This window comes from Zea mays, chromosome 4 (genome assembly GCF_902167145.1).
Source record: "Zea mays cultivar B73 chromosome 4, Zm-B73-REFERENCE-NAM-5.0, whole genome shotgun sequence".
Lineage (NCBI taxonomy): Eukaryota > Viridiplantae > Streptophyta > Magnoliopsida > Poales > Poaceae > Zea > Zea mays.
In genome coordinates, this window is record NC_050099.1 from 177,233,082 (window position 1) to 177,250,270 (window position 17,189).

At 50.6% G+C, this 17,189-nt stretch overlaps 2 protein-coding genes across 2 annotated transcripts; both read left to right on the top strand.

The window, feature by feature from the left end:
* Positions 1–4,119, top strand: LOC100282925 (uncharacterized). The gene is made up of 6 exons (NM_001155830.2): positions 1–378; positions 1,204–1,364; positions 1,722–1,773; positions 2,732–2,868; positions 3,490–3,576; positions 3,649–4,119. The coding sequence occupies exons 1-6, from the start codon at positions 219–221 to the stop codon at positions 3,937–3,939; spliced, it is 888 nt and encodes a 295-aa protein (NP_001149302.1). The 5' UTR covers positions 1–218; the 3' UTR covers positions 3,940–4,119.
* A 1,616-nt stretch (positions 4,120–5,735) lies between these two features.
* On the top strand, positions 5,736–9,407 carry LOC100192492 (uncharacterized). The gene is made up of 14 exons (NM_001137712.1): positions 5,736–5,860; positions 5,978–6,018; positions 6,242–6,311; positions 6,451–6,599; positions 6,733–6,828; positions 7,207–7,277; positions 7,455–7,516; positions 7,590–7,653; positions 7,763–7,847; positions 7,933–8,059; positions 8,151–8,224; positions 8,307–8,367; positions 8,454–8,554; positions 8,668–9,407. Exons 1-14 carry the CDS (start codon positions 5,785–5,787, stop codon positions 8,995–8,997), a joined length of 1,407 nt encoding a protein of 468 aa, NP_001131184.1. The 5' UTR covers positions 5,736–5,784; the 3' UTR covers positions 8,998–9,407.
* The last annotated feature ends 7,782 nt before the right edge of the window (positions 9,408–17,189 follow it).

The window sequence follows — 17,189 nt, forward strand, 5'->3', positions numbered from 1 at the left end:
CGCGAAGAGAGGTGACGCGGCGAGCACACGGCCATAGAGGTTACTGCTCTCCTGGGCTGTGAGGCTGTGAGGCTGTGACCAAACGCTCTACGCTCCCACTTCCCACCAACTCCCAAATCCTCCCTGAAAATAAGAATACGAGGGTGAGCGATCGAGCGGTCGAGGGGGTTGTGCTTGTGCGTCAGATCAACCGACTGGTGGCGAGGCTGCGGGAGGAGATGGCCGGCGAAGGGAATGGGGATGAAGGGTGGAGGCGGAGCGGCATCGAGGTCAGCGCCCTGCAGTTCGGCTACGACGGGCAGCCGCCGCTCTTCGCGCGCTTCAACCTCTGCGTCGCACCCGGCTCCCGCTGCCTCCTCGTCGGCGCCAACGGATCAGGTAGGCCTGGCCCTGATCCCCGTTTCCATCCGCGGTTCATCTGATGCATCACGATCTGTAGTCTAGGTATCCAGTGAAAAGGGAAATAACAATTCTGTAGGGCGTAAGCCTAGGGGACGATGGGCGATCCTGTCGGCGACTTAGGAGTTAGGATGCTCTGTTGTGATTGTAGTTTCCACTCTTCACTGCCCCGATTCTTTTTGACACCACGCAACAAACAATTAGTGTGTGATTTGGTTGTTGCTTTTGATGGGGATTGCCTGCCCAGCTCTTCACACCTAATAATCCATTTATTGACTAGAATACCGTTGTTTCTAATGCAATAACGCTATCCATGAAATTGTGGAATCACACAATCTGGTAGGGGTAGTGTAACCTTGAAACAACGTTATGCTTGTGCTACAGAAGCTGAATGAAGTGACAAATGCAATTAAGCTACTGAATGTAGCACCAATTATTGGTGTTCTTGTATATTCTTATACATTTTGTGCTACTTCCACATTTTTCCAGCATTGTGCGTTGCATCTAGCCATTCACACGTACTTTCTTTCTGCCATTGTTTCTCCTCATGGAGACTGAAAAGTGTGGTAGAACTTTGATTAATTTGGAATTTCCATTACCACTGCTAGAATTTGTCTACCTCCAAAGTTGGTGTGTAACAGGAGGGAGTTCATTATCCATTTCAGATAAGTCTTATGTGATGTACAGTCATACAGATGGCCCCTAGTGCTTCATGTAGCGCTTTCCAGCCGAGATGTGGTTTCCAGCTTTGCTGAGTAAATTTTATGTACAACGGCTTATGCACTTACTTATGCCAATACTCAGGCAAGACCACACTCTTGAAGATTCTTGCGGGAAAGCATATGGTTGGAGGAAGAGATGTGGTCCGTGTCCTCAATGGTTCCGCTTTTCATGATACACAGCTAGTGTGCAATGGTGACCTTTCGTACTTGGGTGGTTCTTGGAGCCGTACTATTGGTTCAGCTGTAAGTTCCCTCGCTGTTTACTTGCTTGCAAAAGTTAGAACTTAGATACATTGTTCACTCCCGTTCCATCTTTACTGATGTTTGTACAATTGTACTTGGTGCAAATACACTCTTCCTCACAAATGGGATTTGGGTACATAGATCTTTTGCCTTTTAAAACAGAATAAATCCTTAGAATACTCCATTTTGCCTAATTACATCTATTAAAAGTTGGCCGTATACAATTTCTTTTATTTGCAGGGTAAGGTAAATGTGAACACACAGTTACCAGAGCTCTGTACATTGACAGATCATGATGTTCATCGTTTCTTACTTAGTGGAATTTCTCCATGAATCACTGACAAACAATTTTCTCAGGGGGATGTTCCACTGCAAGGCGACTTCTCTGCTGAGCACATGATTTTTGGAGGTATTCTATCACTCTAATGCTTATGATTTTGGCATATCCCATACTTGGGGGTTCTTATTGACAGAAGATATCATGAATCTAACACAATGTTTCCAAGTCGAGTCGAGTTGTGCAGCTACTGGCTGGTACACTAGTTGTGACTAGGACAGACTAGTCGTGACTAGTCGAATATAAGTCGATGAATATAGTTTTATCATCTGATTGTCCCACCTATTATCAACAATAGAAATTACTTCATCCATTAATCACTCTTTATGTTCCGAAGCTTCCTTGATGCTCTTTTTTGCATGGTCCATGGCAGCCCACATTTCAGCCATTGCTGGTCTCTACCATTTCAGCCTAACAAGATCTCTACCATTTGTCTTGGTCCTCATCAAGTCTTAAATTCTTCCATGTCCATAGATAAATCTAGTTATCTTCTTTGCTTTAGCAATGCAGCCACTAAACTCTTTTATCTTCCCAATAACCTACATCATGAGATCCTTGTGGATAGCACACGGTGTCCAAAATAAGGTAGGAAACTTGTCCATTAGCATCCTACCTACTAGGGTTGAGATGGTTGTGTGGGCTCACATTTTTATACCTAGGCCCAAATAAGTCACCCGACTCAAATGCTATGACTAGTCGATGAGTCGAACGACTAGCTGAGAAAGTCGAGTCACCGTCGAGTCGCTCTGGTCGACTATCACCTCTACACCGACTTCTCGACTAGTCGCTCGACTTTAAAACCTAACATACTCCTATATTTGTCCTTTAACAATCAGCTCTTTAGAGATTACTTTTTCCCTGGTCGCATTAGTTTTTGCTTAAACAAATCCTGCTTTCACATTTGCGGTTTAGTTTTTCCTAGTTTAATCATGCCTTTAGTTAGAAGATTGGCACTAAGGCCATCATTTCTGCTGGTAGAAAACCTACTGGCTTATCACTTGTTTCGTTCTGTACCCTGAAATATGAGCAGTTGATGGGGTTGATCCTGTCAGGCGAGAGAAGCTGGTTGATCTGCTAGACATTGATCTGCAGTGGCGCATGCATAAAGTTTCAGATGGGCAGCGCCGCAGGGTGCAAATCTGCATGGGTCTTCTTCATCCATACAAGGTGATGTTCTGTTCCTTCTTTTGTGATTTTTCCGTTCAGGCAGCATGATGCTTAAGCTAATATGGAGTGCGAACTTGATGTGGTAGGATAAGAACAGCCCAGGACACTCTACCGTTAGTTATTTTTTTTTGGTAATGTCTGACAAAGCTGAACTAGTAATTTATTTATTTATTTTGGTATGCTGAATACTCATATGTTACATGCTGTGATCATTTGCTCACTGCTGAGTGAGCCTGATTAGATAGCTGCGTTGTCCATGCCAGAGAAGAAGAAAAAAGTAGCTGTTTTGCCTTGATTATTCCGACAAATTCCCGCGAGCACATATTCTTTTACGTGGAAGACAGAATAGTTGTATCGGCATCCAAAGTTATTCTGTATGGGACATCTTTGGTGAGGGTATGGGAAGTTCCTCATCCTTATCTGTAGTTCTGTACTTGAACACGGTTCGGTTTTGGGATGCTGATAGGGAAGGCATTTCTCATGTTGGGCATTCCATATTGGATTTTCATCTTGTGTTTTTACCCTCGGTTATCTGGTCCTTGCGGTTTACTTTGGGGTTATTACTGTATATACCCACATCTGTCTTCTGTCATAGCATTAAAACATCTGAAACAACTGCAGGTGCTTTTGCTCGATGAGATCACGGTTGATCTGGACGTGGTGACCAGGATGGACCTGCTTGGTTTCTTCAAGGAAGAGTGCGAGCAGGTACACAAGTTTTAGTTTGCTCTGAATTGCTTCCTCCCCGCATAACACGAAACGCTCGCTCGCTCGCCACAGAGGGAAGCTACCATCGTGTACGCCACCCATATATTTGACGGACTCGAGACGTGGGCTACCGACTTTGCGTACATCCAAGAAGGCGAGCTGAGAAGGTCCGGGAGATACTCCGACATCGAGGAGCTAAGGAGCGCCAAGAACTTGCTGTCGGTAGTCGAGTCGTGGCTGAGGTCAGAGACCAAACTTCCGAAGAAGGAACCCCCACCACGTCCTGAGACCCAGGCCAGGCGTTCCTCGCCGTTCGATGCTTCTCCTTTCCGTTCGTCACGCCACATGGCCTACTACCGTTGATGGTTTCCCAACTCGTACTACACCATTGCCTCTTGTTCTGCGCTATATATATATATTTTTGTTGTCGCTCATATCGTATAGTAGCTGTGGAGTTTAATATGTGTCCTCTTCACGGCCCTTGTAGACATCAATCAATATATAGCAGGCAGCACAGAAATAAAAGTTTGGTTCGGTTGGTCTTGCGTTGATGAGCAGTTGGTGACATGACTTGGTGCCCAGCACGTTCTTCTTCATCGCTCGTCACGGCGCTGCTCGCTGTTTCTGAGAATCTTATGCCATAGCCTTTAGATATTCAGAAAACTTTTCCCACGAGAAAGTTGTGTCGACCTTTTTAGGCTATAAACTTTTCAGCTAACCCTGTCTGGCTGGCGGTCAACTTTGGCAACCAGCTTGTAACCTAACGTAATTACACTACCCTAATTGCTTAGGTAAATGATGCTTCTCTTTGGCTGTAGTAACTGTAATGCATGTGCTAGCCAGTGTGCTATCCTAAACCAAAGGGCCCCACCGCTTGGCAGCTTGCCTGCTTTGCTTTGTTTACCCTTTGCTAACATTATCCGTAACGCGCTTCACATGACCATTACCGCGTACAGTGGGAAGGAAACACGTCAACGTGCAGGGCTTGTATCTGTCGGTATGGCCGTACTTGCCGTCCACGCCCGTCTGCTGCCCCCGTCTGATGACGTACATGTGTCTCTCTCTCTCTCTCTCTCCGTCTCTCTGTTTGTGCTATCATTTGACTTGGTGGCTTCACGTGCCCGTCTCACCAACCCGTGTGTCCAGTGGTGACCGGAATCACAAATCAGTGCAAGTACTCGTGACGACTGGCGTGGCCTTTTTGGCATTCCGTGGCATGGCAGCGGCTCCTCTGTGTAGTGTAGCGTAGGCAAAGCGGTGCGAAGCATGCGGACCGGCGAAGACGACGATCAGGCGGTGGCAAAAGGCGGCCAGGGCCGGATGCCCGTCGCATACCAAGACGACGATGGCTGCGCGGCCTGCAGGTCGGATATGTGGATTCCACGGAGAGAAAAAAGAAAAGAAAAGAAAAGGTAGACACGAGTGGTGGGCGACACGTTTCGATCCAAAAGCAGACAAGTTAAGGCGAGGGACGGGTCGCGTTTTTTTAGTGGGGTAGATTTGTCTTTGCGGAGAATGAAAATGTGACACTTTTGTCGTTACGTGGCCAGCGATTAGGCTACCACTGGTATGGCCGCCACCCCCGAGCGGCACACCGTGGTGCAATTGGGCTTCTCGGATAATTGTTCGCTTAACCATACGAGCAAGAGCAACAGAGCAAAGCAAGCGAAAGGCGGCCACAGGCGCAGCGTAGTTGTCCCTGTCCGTCGCTTGCGCCAACCTGCTGCCCACCGTTAATCAGTTTTCTTTAACCCCAGCTGCTGCCCGTTTACTAATCAAATCATCGTCCCCCTCCGGCCCCTCCTTTCCCTTCCGCGCCTCCCTCGTCTTCTTCTCGTCTCCACTCCCCCTCTCCCAAGTCCCACCCGCCGCTCCCGCCCCCGTGCGCTCGCCGACACGGTCAGTAGTTCCACTCGGAGAAAGGAACGCTTCCCCCTGCCTGTCTCGCCGGATCCGTTGCCCCGCTGCAGTTTCGCCCGCCGCTTTCACTTTCGCTTTCACTCGATTTAGATTCCATTTCCGTTCGTTCGTTCCTGTTTCCCTTGCTCGTTCGTTCGATTGGAGCTAGCCGCCGCCTGGATCTGGCCTAGCCGAGCCCCGGCTGCTCTGAATCCCGATTCGGTTCGGCTCCCTTGCTCTGCGGTCGCTTCCGAGGCGTGCTCGGATCTCGTCGGAGTAGAGGGCCTCGCGGCTCGCTTCGGGGGCGAGATGGATCATGTGGTCGGGGGCAAGTTCAAGCTCGGCAAGAAGATCGGGAGTGGATCGTTCGGGGAGCTCTTCCTCGGTGAGTTCCCTGCCTGCCTGCACCCCATCTCCGCGGATTGATAAGATCCCGCCGACGCTGTTGTTTTCGTTCGTCGGGATGGAAGAGGCTCACTTTGTTTGCTACTGTTGCTCGCAGCCGTGAATGTGCAGACCGGGGAGGAGGTCGCCGTCAAGCTGGTATTGGATTCTCTCTCCCAATCGTTATTTATTTCTTACCATATAGAATTTGCTATGTTGGGCTAGTTTATGATTAGATCACTAGACGCAAAAAAAAAAAAAACCCGAAACGAAGTACCCGTTATCGGATGATGGTCTATTTTTGGTACTGTTTACCGGCACTGTTAGCCCGTTTGGGTTGGTGGAACCGATTGTCATTAGTGTACCTGCTTTGATCGGACAGGAAAATGTCAAGACAAAGCACCCGCAGCTTCATTACGAGTCCAAGCTATACATGCTTCTCCAAGGAGGAAGTAAGTTAATGCCATAGAGTAGAGCCCTATCCACCCATCCAGTTGCAGCTATGGGACGGTGATCTGTGGCTAGTTGCTGGTATGATGCCCGAGTTGGGCTGACCCTTTTGGCTCCTCGTTTTTCTTTGTTTCGTTACAGCTGGCATTCCGCACCTCAAGTGGTTCGGCGTCGAGGGGGACTACAATGTGATGGTGATCGACCTTCTCGGCCCTAGCCTTGAGGACTTGTTCAACTACTGCAGCAGAAAGTTCTCTCTGAAGACTGTGCTCATGCTCGCTGACCAAATGGTGAACACCGGATCACAGATTTTTCAAACTGTCCCAATTTGTTTCTTGACTTTAATCTTGGTTTCGTTGTGCATAGGGCCGTCCTCTTTGTCTTAGCTCTGTGGATTGCTCACGTTCCTTGTTTATCTTTCAGATTAACCGGGTTGAGTACATGCATCAAAAGGGGTTTCTTCACCGTGATATAAAGCCTGATAATTTCCTCATGGGGCTTGGTAGGAAAGCCAATCAGGTCTGGTCCTATATATGTGCTTAATTCTTGCTGTCCAACTCGTTATATTTGAACCAAAAGTTTTTACATGCATTCTGCCTCTTGCTTTGCTTGTGCTGCACTTGAGGATCCCCAAAGATCCTGCACTACTGATTTGGATGGGTGGGGTTTAGTGCGTTATGTGATGTATTGCTTACATTCGATGATGATTTCCTTTTTAATGTGCCTGCATTTTACAGTCTGCTACCCATAATTTATTTCTTTTATCTTTGGCTAATGCTGTATGGTTTCCTTATCTATTTAGCTGCTATTATGTTATGTTCCAGAAAACACCTCTTCTCTGGAATTGAGATCTCTTGGTACTAATTGTTGTTGAACTTTTACTGGCTTTTGTGGCAGGTATATATAATAGACTATGGACTAGCGAAAAAATATAGGGACCTTCAAACTCATAAGCACATCCCGTACAGGTTTGTCAACATTATTCATCTGGGTTGCTAAATACACTCCGTAAACGCCACATGTCTAATTTTGTTCAACCCAAAAAAAAAACCGTATGGATTTATGTGCAGCTATGCACAATGATAATATACCAAGACACTATTCCTGTAGTTTTATGATTATGGGATGCTCATCTCAATATGCAGAGAGAACAAGAACCTCACTGGAACTGCACGATATGCAAGTGTCAACACCCACCTTGGTGTTGGTGAGTTTCTGGTTTCATCTGGCTAATTAGTTGAGTTAGACTTTGCGTAACCTCAGAGTTTACTTGGATGCAGAGCAAAGCAGGCGAGATGATTTAGAATCCCTCGGTTATGTTCTTATGTACTTCCTTAGGGGCAGGTTAGTTGGCCAACAATCTTGTCTCCCGTTTGTTGTAATGGTTCGGTTTATTCCACACATGCTTCTGTGAACAGATTTAATATTTCATTGTTTTTTTTTCTGTGAACAGCCTACCATGGCAGGGGCTGAAGGCAGGAACCAAGAAGCAGAAATATGACAAGATCAGCGAGAAAAAGATGCTCACTCCTGTGGAGGTGGGTCATAAACTAACTCTTGCTAATCAGTCTTTTGTAACAACCGCCGTATGCAGACATGTGTAATATGTTTATTATGGGTTAGGTACTCTGCAAATCGTACCCATCAGAGTTCATCTCCTACTTCCACTACTGCCGTTCGTTGCGGTTTGAAGACAAGCCTGACTATTCTTACCTGAAGAGACTATTCCGCGATCTCTTTATCCGGGAAGGTATGATTTTAGCGTGCATGCTTATCCTTCAGGTGTTTTCTGCTAGGACATCCTGCTATCTGTATCTCTAATTGTGTTGTTACTAAAGCAGGATACCAGTTCGACTACGTGTTTGACTGGACCATTCTAAAGTATCCTCAAATAGGCTCCAACCCACGGACCAGGGTATGTGTGGGTCGTTTGTTTCTGTTTGATGTACACGTTTTGTAGTTTGTCGGACTTATTCCATCTGTTCGCCATCGTTTAGGCCGGTGAAAGAACTAGTGGCGCTGCTGGACCCTCAATGGATAGGATTGAGAAGACCCCAGGTTTGTCCTGCTCCTGCTCTTGAAAAAAATGTGTGACAAATCTATGGTACAAACCGGACACACATTTGAGCGCGATCTTCGTGCAGGAGAAGCGTCCGGTAGAAGGAACCCTAGTGGTCCTGTGAATCAGAGCGACAGTTACGCGCAACGGCCACGCGAGACCGTATCCATGTCGCTAAAGGAGATTGTAAGCTAAACTTCCCTTCCCTTCGTCTCCTGTATGGTCTATGAACATTCAGCGCCGTCGCGCAGTCCTCACATATCTCATGAGCTTTAACCATGTGTTACCCGTTTCTCCAGATGCATAGCACTGACCGGTCTGGGGAAAGGACTGTGGAGAGACCACGCACGTCCTCACGCACAGGCAGCGCATCCCGCAGAGCCGTTGCGTCAAGCAGCAGGCCAGCAACCTCGTCCATGGAACCAAGCGAGCAGCAGTATAGCCGGGCGAGCAGACTGTTCTCTAGCAACAGTGGCAGCCGGCCATCCAGCGCCCAGAGAGTCAACCCTGCGCCGGGCGAGTCTAGGGCCACCTCCCTTTCGCGGGCAGCGGTCGCGAGAGGCTCCCGCGACGAGCCACTCCACCGCAGCCTGGAGCTCCTTTCCCTTGGCAGCGGCAAGAGGAAATAGCGGGAAGGAAGCCGATCTGATAGCGGAAGGGAAAAGAATGCCTGTTGGCGACTCTGTAAATGACGGGGCATGTCACCTGTTCTTCGCCAGCAGTTCTTCCCCTGGGGCATCCCGTAATTTCATGGTGCCCGCCCCGGCCTTTTACCATGGCTCCGTAGATAGCAATAATTCGTTGTTGAATGTGCGTGCTGTGTTGCAGTCGCGTTAGGGCCAAGTCCTAGCCTTTGTGGTGATTAGATTTAGGGGGTGGTCAAGATTCACATATTTATGTTTCTTAACCCTCTCCTGGACTTGGCGACTCTTTTTTTTACCCCCTCCCGAGACAAGTGCCCGTGCGTTTCTTGTTGAACTCTGAATTTGCTTATTCAACAGAAGTTGATAATGATAATAAAAGAAGAGGCATCCTGTGTAAATCGATGCCTCATTTTCTTACTGCCTGTCAGGCTGTCATGGCATGTCAGCAGCTGGGACGGAGATTTGCATGTAAATGTTGTACAGAATTGCATGATCTATCCTGTGAAGCAGAATCAAAATTCTGCTCGGGTAAGATAATGATAAACAGCATAGATGCTGGCTATATGTGTACGAGTACTTGCTACAAAGTGAACCATGGAGCACTTTCTTTTTGATAATTACCATGGTGCAGGTTGAGATGCGAGAATGTTGTATGCCGAGACCGTCAGTGGCCAGCTCAAAGGGTAGTCCTGGGGATTTTGGCCCATGACACATTTGGCCCAATAGGCCAACCCTAGCCCATTCCGACTCCCGATCCGCGCGAGCGTGAGAGAGAGAGGTCAGCCGCGGCTGAAGGCGATAGAAAATATGTACTATTGGTTTATACATGAAATCAGTGGAGTATCCAGAATTTTACTATAGGTATACCAACTAAAATTTACAATTTTTCTATTATATGAAAGCCGGATGGAAACGCGGCCATACAGAGCGCCACGTCGCCTTCTGAATATCAGTCGTCAGATATGGATCGCTCAGTGGCTACTTACCTATCCCTTCTTATCATCTCTGCCACTTTGTTCTCGTCTTCTCTGGAAGGGGCGCTTTCACCAACGACGGTGGACTGCTGAGCAGCTTCCTATAGAGTCTAGACCCTTCCTCCTCGTGTTTAAAATGCACAAAGGCCGAAGGATGTGCTGCTATGCATCCTCGCCCTCCTCACGCAACCCGCCAACATGCACCTGTCGTCGTCTCGCCGCCTTCGCGTCTTCTCTTGCGCTCTTGCTCGCTCTCGCGCTTTTCCTCGTCCTGCCACCGCCACCGCCACCGCCACCGCCACCGCCAACATGCACCTGTCGTCGTCTCGCCGCCTTCGCGTCTTCTCTTGCGCTCTTGCTCGCTCTCGCGCTTTTCCTCGTCCCCCCACCATATATCCACGCTCCCGCTCCGCATCCACCGCACCACGCTTACCAACACCATCAGGAAGTACAAATCGTACCTCCTCCACCCCCACCACCACACCAGCAACACCAAAACATCCCCCATGCCCCAAAGCAGGAAGACTTCGCCGATCAACCATATCGCGGAGTCATTCACATGATAACAGGGGGGTCCAGCACTGACTTCGACACCAAGCGGCAGAAGCGGGACCACTACCGCAGCATCAACCATGTCGCGGTCACCGGCCCAGTCGTGCAGACGAAGTGGTCCCACATACCGCTAACCTTCGACGCACGAGACGTCGACCTGCGCAGCGCCCCCCACATCGACGCTATGGTCATCAATTGCAGCGTGGCAGGCTGGGACTTACACAAAGTCCTAGTCGACAACGGCAGTCAGGCGGACATCATCTTCCTCCACGCCTTCGACCGCATGGGTATAAGCCACAGCCTGCTCAAGCCTTCGGACAATCCGTTGTACGGCTTCGGCGGCAAAGGCACCTTCCCCGTTGGCAAAATAGAGCTCCCCCTCTCCTTCGGTGTAGCACCCAATGCCCGAAGTGAGCAAGTAACCTTCGACATTGTCGACATGGTATATCCGTACAACGCCATCATGGGCCGGGGCTCCATCAATAAGTTCGAAGCTGCCATCCACGGACTGTACCTATGTATGAAGATACCAGGTCCGCTAGGCGCTATAACGGTCTTCGGCAACCAGCAGACGGCGCGCAACATAGAGCGGGACTTCGTGCCTGGTCAGAGGAACGTACACTGCCTCACGACCCAGCGCGAGGTCCCCGCGCCCGCCAGCCCAACCGACAAGCAGCATGAGAAGGCACAGTTGCAGAGCCAAGACGGAACCAAGACTGTTCCCCTTGATCAGGCCACGCCCAAGCAGACAGTCACTATCAGCGAAGACCTCACGTCACATGAAGAAGAGAAGCTTCTCTGCTGCCTGGCCAAGAACAAAGATGTCTTCGCCTGGTCCGCCCTAGACCTCGTCGGAGTCAGCCGATCCATAATTGAGCACAGCTTGGGAATTGACCCTTCGGTGCGACCAAAAAAACAAAGGCTCCGCAAAATGTCCGACGAAAAGACAGAGGCCGCCAAGGCGGAAGTGCACCGCCTCCTAGAAGCTAAATTCATCGAGCCAGTGGCTTACCCCACGTGGCTCTCCAATGTCGTAATGGTGCAGAAAAAAAGCGGGAAATGGCGAATGTGCATAGACTTCACCAGTCTCAATAAGGCCTGCCCGAAGGACAATTTCCCGTTGCCGCGGATCGACAAAATAGTCGATAGCGCAGCCGGATGCGAGGTCATGTCACTCCTCGACTGCTTCTCCGGCTATCACCAGATATACATGAAGGAGGAAGACAAGGCTAGCACCAGCTTTATAACACCCTTCGGCACTTATTGCTTCATCAGGATGCCGGAGGGACTCAAGAATGCGGGGTCCACTTTCTCCAGACTCACCAGAACAGTACTCGAAGGGCAGGTCGGTAGAAACATATTTACATATGTGGACGACATCGTCGTCGTCAGCAAGAATAAGGAGGACCACCTCGCCGACCTCGCCGAGACATTCGCGAACATGCGAGATGCACGACTCCGCCTGAACCCGGAAAAGTGCGTCTTCGGTGTTCGCCAGGGCAAGATATTGGGTTACTTGGTGTCACACCGCGGCATCGAGGCCAACCCAACCAAGATCCAGGCCATCGTCGACATGTCGCCTCCGCAGTCCGTCAGGGACGTCCAGCGTCTGACAGGCAGACTGGCCGCTCTCAACAGATTCATCTCCAGGTCCGCCGAGCGAAGTCTCCCCTTCCTCAAAACACTCCGCGGCGCGAAAGACTTCGCCTGGGGACCGGAGCAAGCAGCGGCCTTCGCCTCACTCAAGCAGTACCTGTCGGAGCTGGCCATCCTCACCAGCCCCGACTCCTCGCTCCCCCTATTGCTCTATGTCGCGGCTTCGCCGCACGCGGTCAGCGCGGCACTAGTGCAGGAGCAATCAGTCGAAGGCGCAGTCAGACAGTGCCCTGTTTACTATGTCTCCGAAGTCCTGACACCGTCCAAATGCAACATGACAGAGCTGGAGAAGATCGCCTACGCAGTTGTCATGTCCTCGCGCAAACTGCGCCATTACTTTGAAGCGTTCAAGTTCCGAGTCACCTCTGACAGGGGGCTCGGCGAACTATTCAGAAACCCGGAGGCATCAGTGAGGATTGCCAAGTGGGCAGCCGAACTCTCCGGCTACCACATCAGCTTCGAGCCCAGGACAGCCATCAAGTCGCAAGTCCTGGCAGACTTCGTCGTCGACTGGACTGGGCCAGTAGCACAGCCGGACCCGTCCACAGAAAGGGTCTGGACCATCCATTGCGACGGCGCATGGTGCCATGCGGGGGCAGGCGTCGCTGCAATTGTCACCTCACCAACCGGAGTCAAACACAGATATGCAGCACGCCTCAGCTTCGCTCTAGAGTCCGACAGATGCACAAACAACATCGCAGAGTATGAAGCGGTTATCCTCGGCCTCCGCAAGCTAAGGGCCCTCGGAGTCACCACATGTGTCATCAAGACAGACTCCAAGGTAGTTGCCGGCCAGATCGAGAAAGATTATGCAGCGAAGGACCCCGCGCTCATGCAATACCTCGCGGCTATCCGAAGTCTCGAGAGACAGTTCAAGGGATTTACCCTGCAGCATGTGGATAGGGCCAAGAACGAGGAGGCCGACGCATTGGCCAAAGCTGCCGCCAGGGGCGAGCCCTTGCCCTCCGACGTTGTCACACCCGGTTTTAAAAGGCAAACCGAATGCGAACCATGTACGTGCCAGGATCAGTTATTCACGTACACAGCAGTTACATAATATGGACATCATCACACAGTGCTCAAAATAGTATTAATAAGGGAAATAGTCGATTACATCATACGTCTGAGACGTCCATATAGGTCTTACAATAAATCAAAGTGCAGAAAAGAAACGTAGATAACGCGGCCTTCACAGGCAGCCGACTGGGGGTTGCCGCTAACCCACACCTAGAACTCGTCGTAGTCTTGGAACTCCTGGAAGTCTCCTTCCACAGCTTCATCTTCGCCTGAGCAGTGGTTGCAATGCTGACAACCTGGGGGGGGGGTTTGGTGTGTAGAGCAAGGGTGAGTACACATCAACATACTCAGCAAGTATCCTGTTTGGCTGTAGTGGACTAGCTTTATGTGGGGATAAGTCAAGCAGTTGCTTTTAGTTGGTCAGGTTATTACTTACTAGTAGAAAGCCAGGTTTTAACATTAACCCAAGTTATTAGCCCAATGTATCCTTTCCAAACGGAAAGAATACCACTTACCAATACCATAATCGTAATCAGAACCATCAATCTCATTGTCACCTGTACCAAAGTATCTCTGATCAAGTATCACTAATCTCTGGAGCTCCCTTGGCCACTCATAACCGCGAGCACGGCTGATATATCAGTTTTCAAACACTCTGCAGAGGTTGTGCACTTTACCCACAAGCCGTGATTCCCTCTCTGGCCCGGGCTTGCAAGACCCTTATTCACTCCCGAGGTGAATGGCCAGGGATTCACTACGAAGCCTTTACAAAGATTCCCCGGGACTGTAGCCACCCGTTAGGTTTCCTAAATGCACCGCACTCCTCCCCAAGGGGCGAACCCAAACTTGGCAGAGCGAGCCGCATACACCGAGCCCCATTGACGGCACGACGGCTAAGTGAACTACACCCCGGATCCTCTAATTATTCAGCTAAGGGCACCCCATTCCACCCTTATGGTTGCACTGTTTTCCCGGGCGGTCATCCATAGAACAGGTCCTTACGGAGAGGCACTCGAGAAACCGCTCGAGCCCCCTTGAAGACCACAAGTACCACATCATAATAAGAGAAGGGAAAACAGCGTATCATAGATAATCTCATCATGTTCATTGATTATAGTTGAGCAATAGCATAAAGCTAAACAGTAATAATCCAACCCAAATAGGTGAACAAGGACATGGATAACAAAAGCTAGTCAATCCTTAGGCATAAATGTGTAAAGCGGGAGGTGAATTAAATAATGAATAGGACATAGATAGGTCAAGGGACACTTGCCTCCACCAACCGACTGCTGCTCAGGGGCTTCTCCTGCGAATTCCTCGGGCTCTTCGACCGGATCGTTCTCTATGCGAGCGCAAACATACATACATCCACATATTTAATACAAAAGAACAGTACACCATACAAGGGAACAAATAAAGCGAATATGCATCAAGTATGACATTTGACATTGCATTTGTTATGGTTAGAAAGAAACGGGAAAGGGCCTCGCAGGGGGTTAAATCTTATGCACTAACGATCAATTACAATTGGTTCTTAACAAAAGAATTCTGTCACATATACACTAATGGAAACCTAATCATTTTAAGTTGATCAACATTGCACGAGATAAACAATTAACTACATGAATCAATTAGCATAACGGAATTTTAAATTAAACTTCATATTTCGATAACATTAACAATGATTAGCCTACCTAAAATAAAATAGCTATGATCACAGAAAGTAAATAAAATAAAATAAAAAAATAAAAAAAAATAAAAAAAACAGAGGGGGGGGCGGTTGAACCGGCCCTAGGGGCGGTTGAACCGGCCGGGGGCAGGGCGCGCAGGGGCGGCCGAGCCGGGGCGGCTGAGCCGGCCGAGCGGCCAGGGGGCGCGGCCAGGGGCCAGGCGGGCGGCCGGGGGCGCGGCCAGGCGGGCGGCCGGGCGGGCGGCCGGGGGCGCGGCCAGGCGGGCGGCCGAGCGGGCGGCCAGGCGGGCGGCCAGGCGGGCGGCCGAGCGGGCGGCCAGGCGGGCGGCCAGGCGGGCGGCCGGGGCGCGCGGCCAGGCGGGCGGCCGAGCGGGCGGCCGAGCGGGCGGCCAGGCGGCGGCCAAGCGGGCAGCCAGGCGGCGGCCATGGCGCCGAGCGGCGAGGGGAAACGGGAGGGGGAATGGGAGAGGGAGGAGAGGGGGAGGGGGAGGGGGCTCACCGGCGACGGGGACGGGGCGGGGCGGCCGATCGGCGACGGGGAGGGGCGGCGCTAGGGCAGGGGCGGGTAGGGGCGGCGCTAGGGGAGAGAGAGGGAAAATGAGAGAGAGGGAGAGGGATTGGGGGGTTTTGGGAGAAATAAAGGGAGGGGGGGGGGCGGCATGGGCCAATTGGGCCCAAGGGGGGGCGCCAGGGGCGGCTGGGCCGGCCGGGGTCGGCCCACGGCGCGGGAGAGAGAGAAAAAGAGGAGAGAGAAAGAGAGAGAAAAAGAAAGAAAAGATCTTCTCCTCATTTTCGAAATCCGATCTTTCTACATGAATGCATTTGCATTTTCAAAGCAATCAAAAGAAATGCAAGGTTCGGCATGGTGCATCAAACAACATAAAGTATTTAGGGTTTTTCTTACACGGGAAATCCAAACCGAATCCCGCTAGAACTTTGGAAAAGGTCAAGGTTTAGCGAGGGAAAAAAGAAAAAGAAAAGGTAACGCCCGAATTTTGGCGAGTAAAGAAAAGAAAAAAAAATTCAACTGCAAAATTCGGGGCGTTACAGACGTGTTCTTCCACACCATCGGCACGCCCGCCGTCCGGAGCCCCGAAGGGCTCCAAATAACTAATGATAGCGAGGGTCACCGTATAGTCAACCTAATCATGACCGAAGACTGGCGAGCACCAATAACCCTGTTCCTACAGGGGTACTATCATCCAACTGACGTCAGTGAGGCAAAGCGCCTCAGACATCGAAGCAGGGACTTCGCACTGATTGAGGGCCAATTATACAAGAAAGGGGTCAGTCAGCCAATGCTGAAATGCGTCACCGAAACCGAAGGCATGCAGATCCTACGTGAAGTCCACAGTGGCACGTGCGGCTCGCACGCAGGTCCAAGGGCCCTGGCTGCCAAGGTGATCCGTCAAGGGTTTTGCTGGCCCGCAATGATCTGCGCCGCAAATCGGATCACGAGGTCCTGCGAAGCCTGCCAGAAGTTCTCTCCTCGGTCAGGCAGCTCCTCGCAATATACAAAGCTGATTGCCCATACATGGCCTCTCCAGCGTTGGGGCCTGGACATCGTCGGGCCCCTGCCCACCGCTCAGGGGAACCTTAAGTTCGCCTTCGTAGCCGTCGAATACTTCACCTAATGGATTGAAGCGAGGGCTGTTTCCACAATCACATCAAAGACTGCCCAAAAATTCTTCTGGCAGAACATCGTTTGCCGCTTCGGAGTACCGTCCGAGCTAACAGTTGACAACGGAAAACAGTTCGACAGCCAAGATTTCAAGGATTTTTGTTTCTCCATCGGCACCAAGCTTGCCTTCGCTTCAGTCTATCATCCGCAGTCCAACGGGGTCGTGGAGCGCGCCAATGGGAAAATATTCACAGCTGTCAAAAAGATGCTCCTCGATGAAAGAAAAGGCAGATGGACCGATTTATTGCCGGAGGCAGTCTGGGCGCTGAACACAACTGAGTGCAGGGCGACCGGGTTCACTCCGTTCCGCCTTCTATACGGATCGGAGGCAATGACCCCGCAAGAAATAAAGCATGGGTCCCCGCGTACAGTTCCGTCAGCCGTCCCCGACGTGGATGAGCCAACTTCAAAAGATCTCATCGACGGAGACCGGGTCTTCGCCCTACAGGCCCTAAACAAATATCAAGCCCAAACCAAAGCATGGCGCGACCGCGCAGTCATCCCGAGGGAGTTCAGCGAGGGGGACCTCGTACTCATCCGGACAGCTCGGACGGAGTCCAAGGGCAAGTTGGAGCCCAAGTGGGAGGGCCCCTTCATAGTCAAGTCA

Excerpts from the sequence above, each read along its gene's own strand:
- LOC100282925 (NM_001155830.2), top strand. The coding sequence starts at position 219 with ATGGCCGGCGAAGGGAATGGGGATGAAGGGTGGAGGCGGAGCGGCATC. Across the intron at positions 379-1,203 it reads CGTCGGCGCCAACGGATCAG|GCAAGACCACACTCTTGAAG; the intron begins GTAGGCCTGGCC and ends GCCAATACTCAG. Across the intron at positions 2,869-3,489 it reads GTCTTCTTCATCCATACAAG|GTGCTTTTGCTCGATGAGAT; the intron begins GTGATGTTCTGT and ends AAACAACTGCAG.
- LOC100192492 (NM_001137712.1), top strand. The coding sequence starts at position 5,785 with ATGGATCATGTGGTCGGGGGCAAGTTCAAGCTCGGCAAGAAGATCGGG. Across the intron at positions 6,600-6,732 it reads TCATGCTCGCTGACCAAATG|ATTAACCGGGTTGAGTACAT; the intron begins GTGAACACCGGA and ends TTTATCTTTCAG. Across the intron at positions 7,278-7,454 it reads CATAAGCACATCCCGTACAG|AGAGAACAAGAACCTCACTG; the intron begins GTTTGTCAACAT and ends CTCAATATGCAG.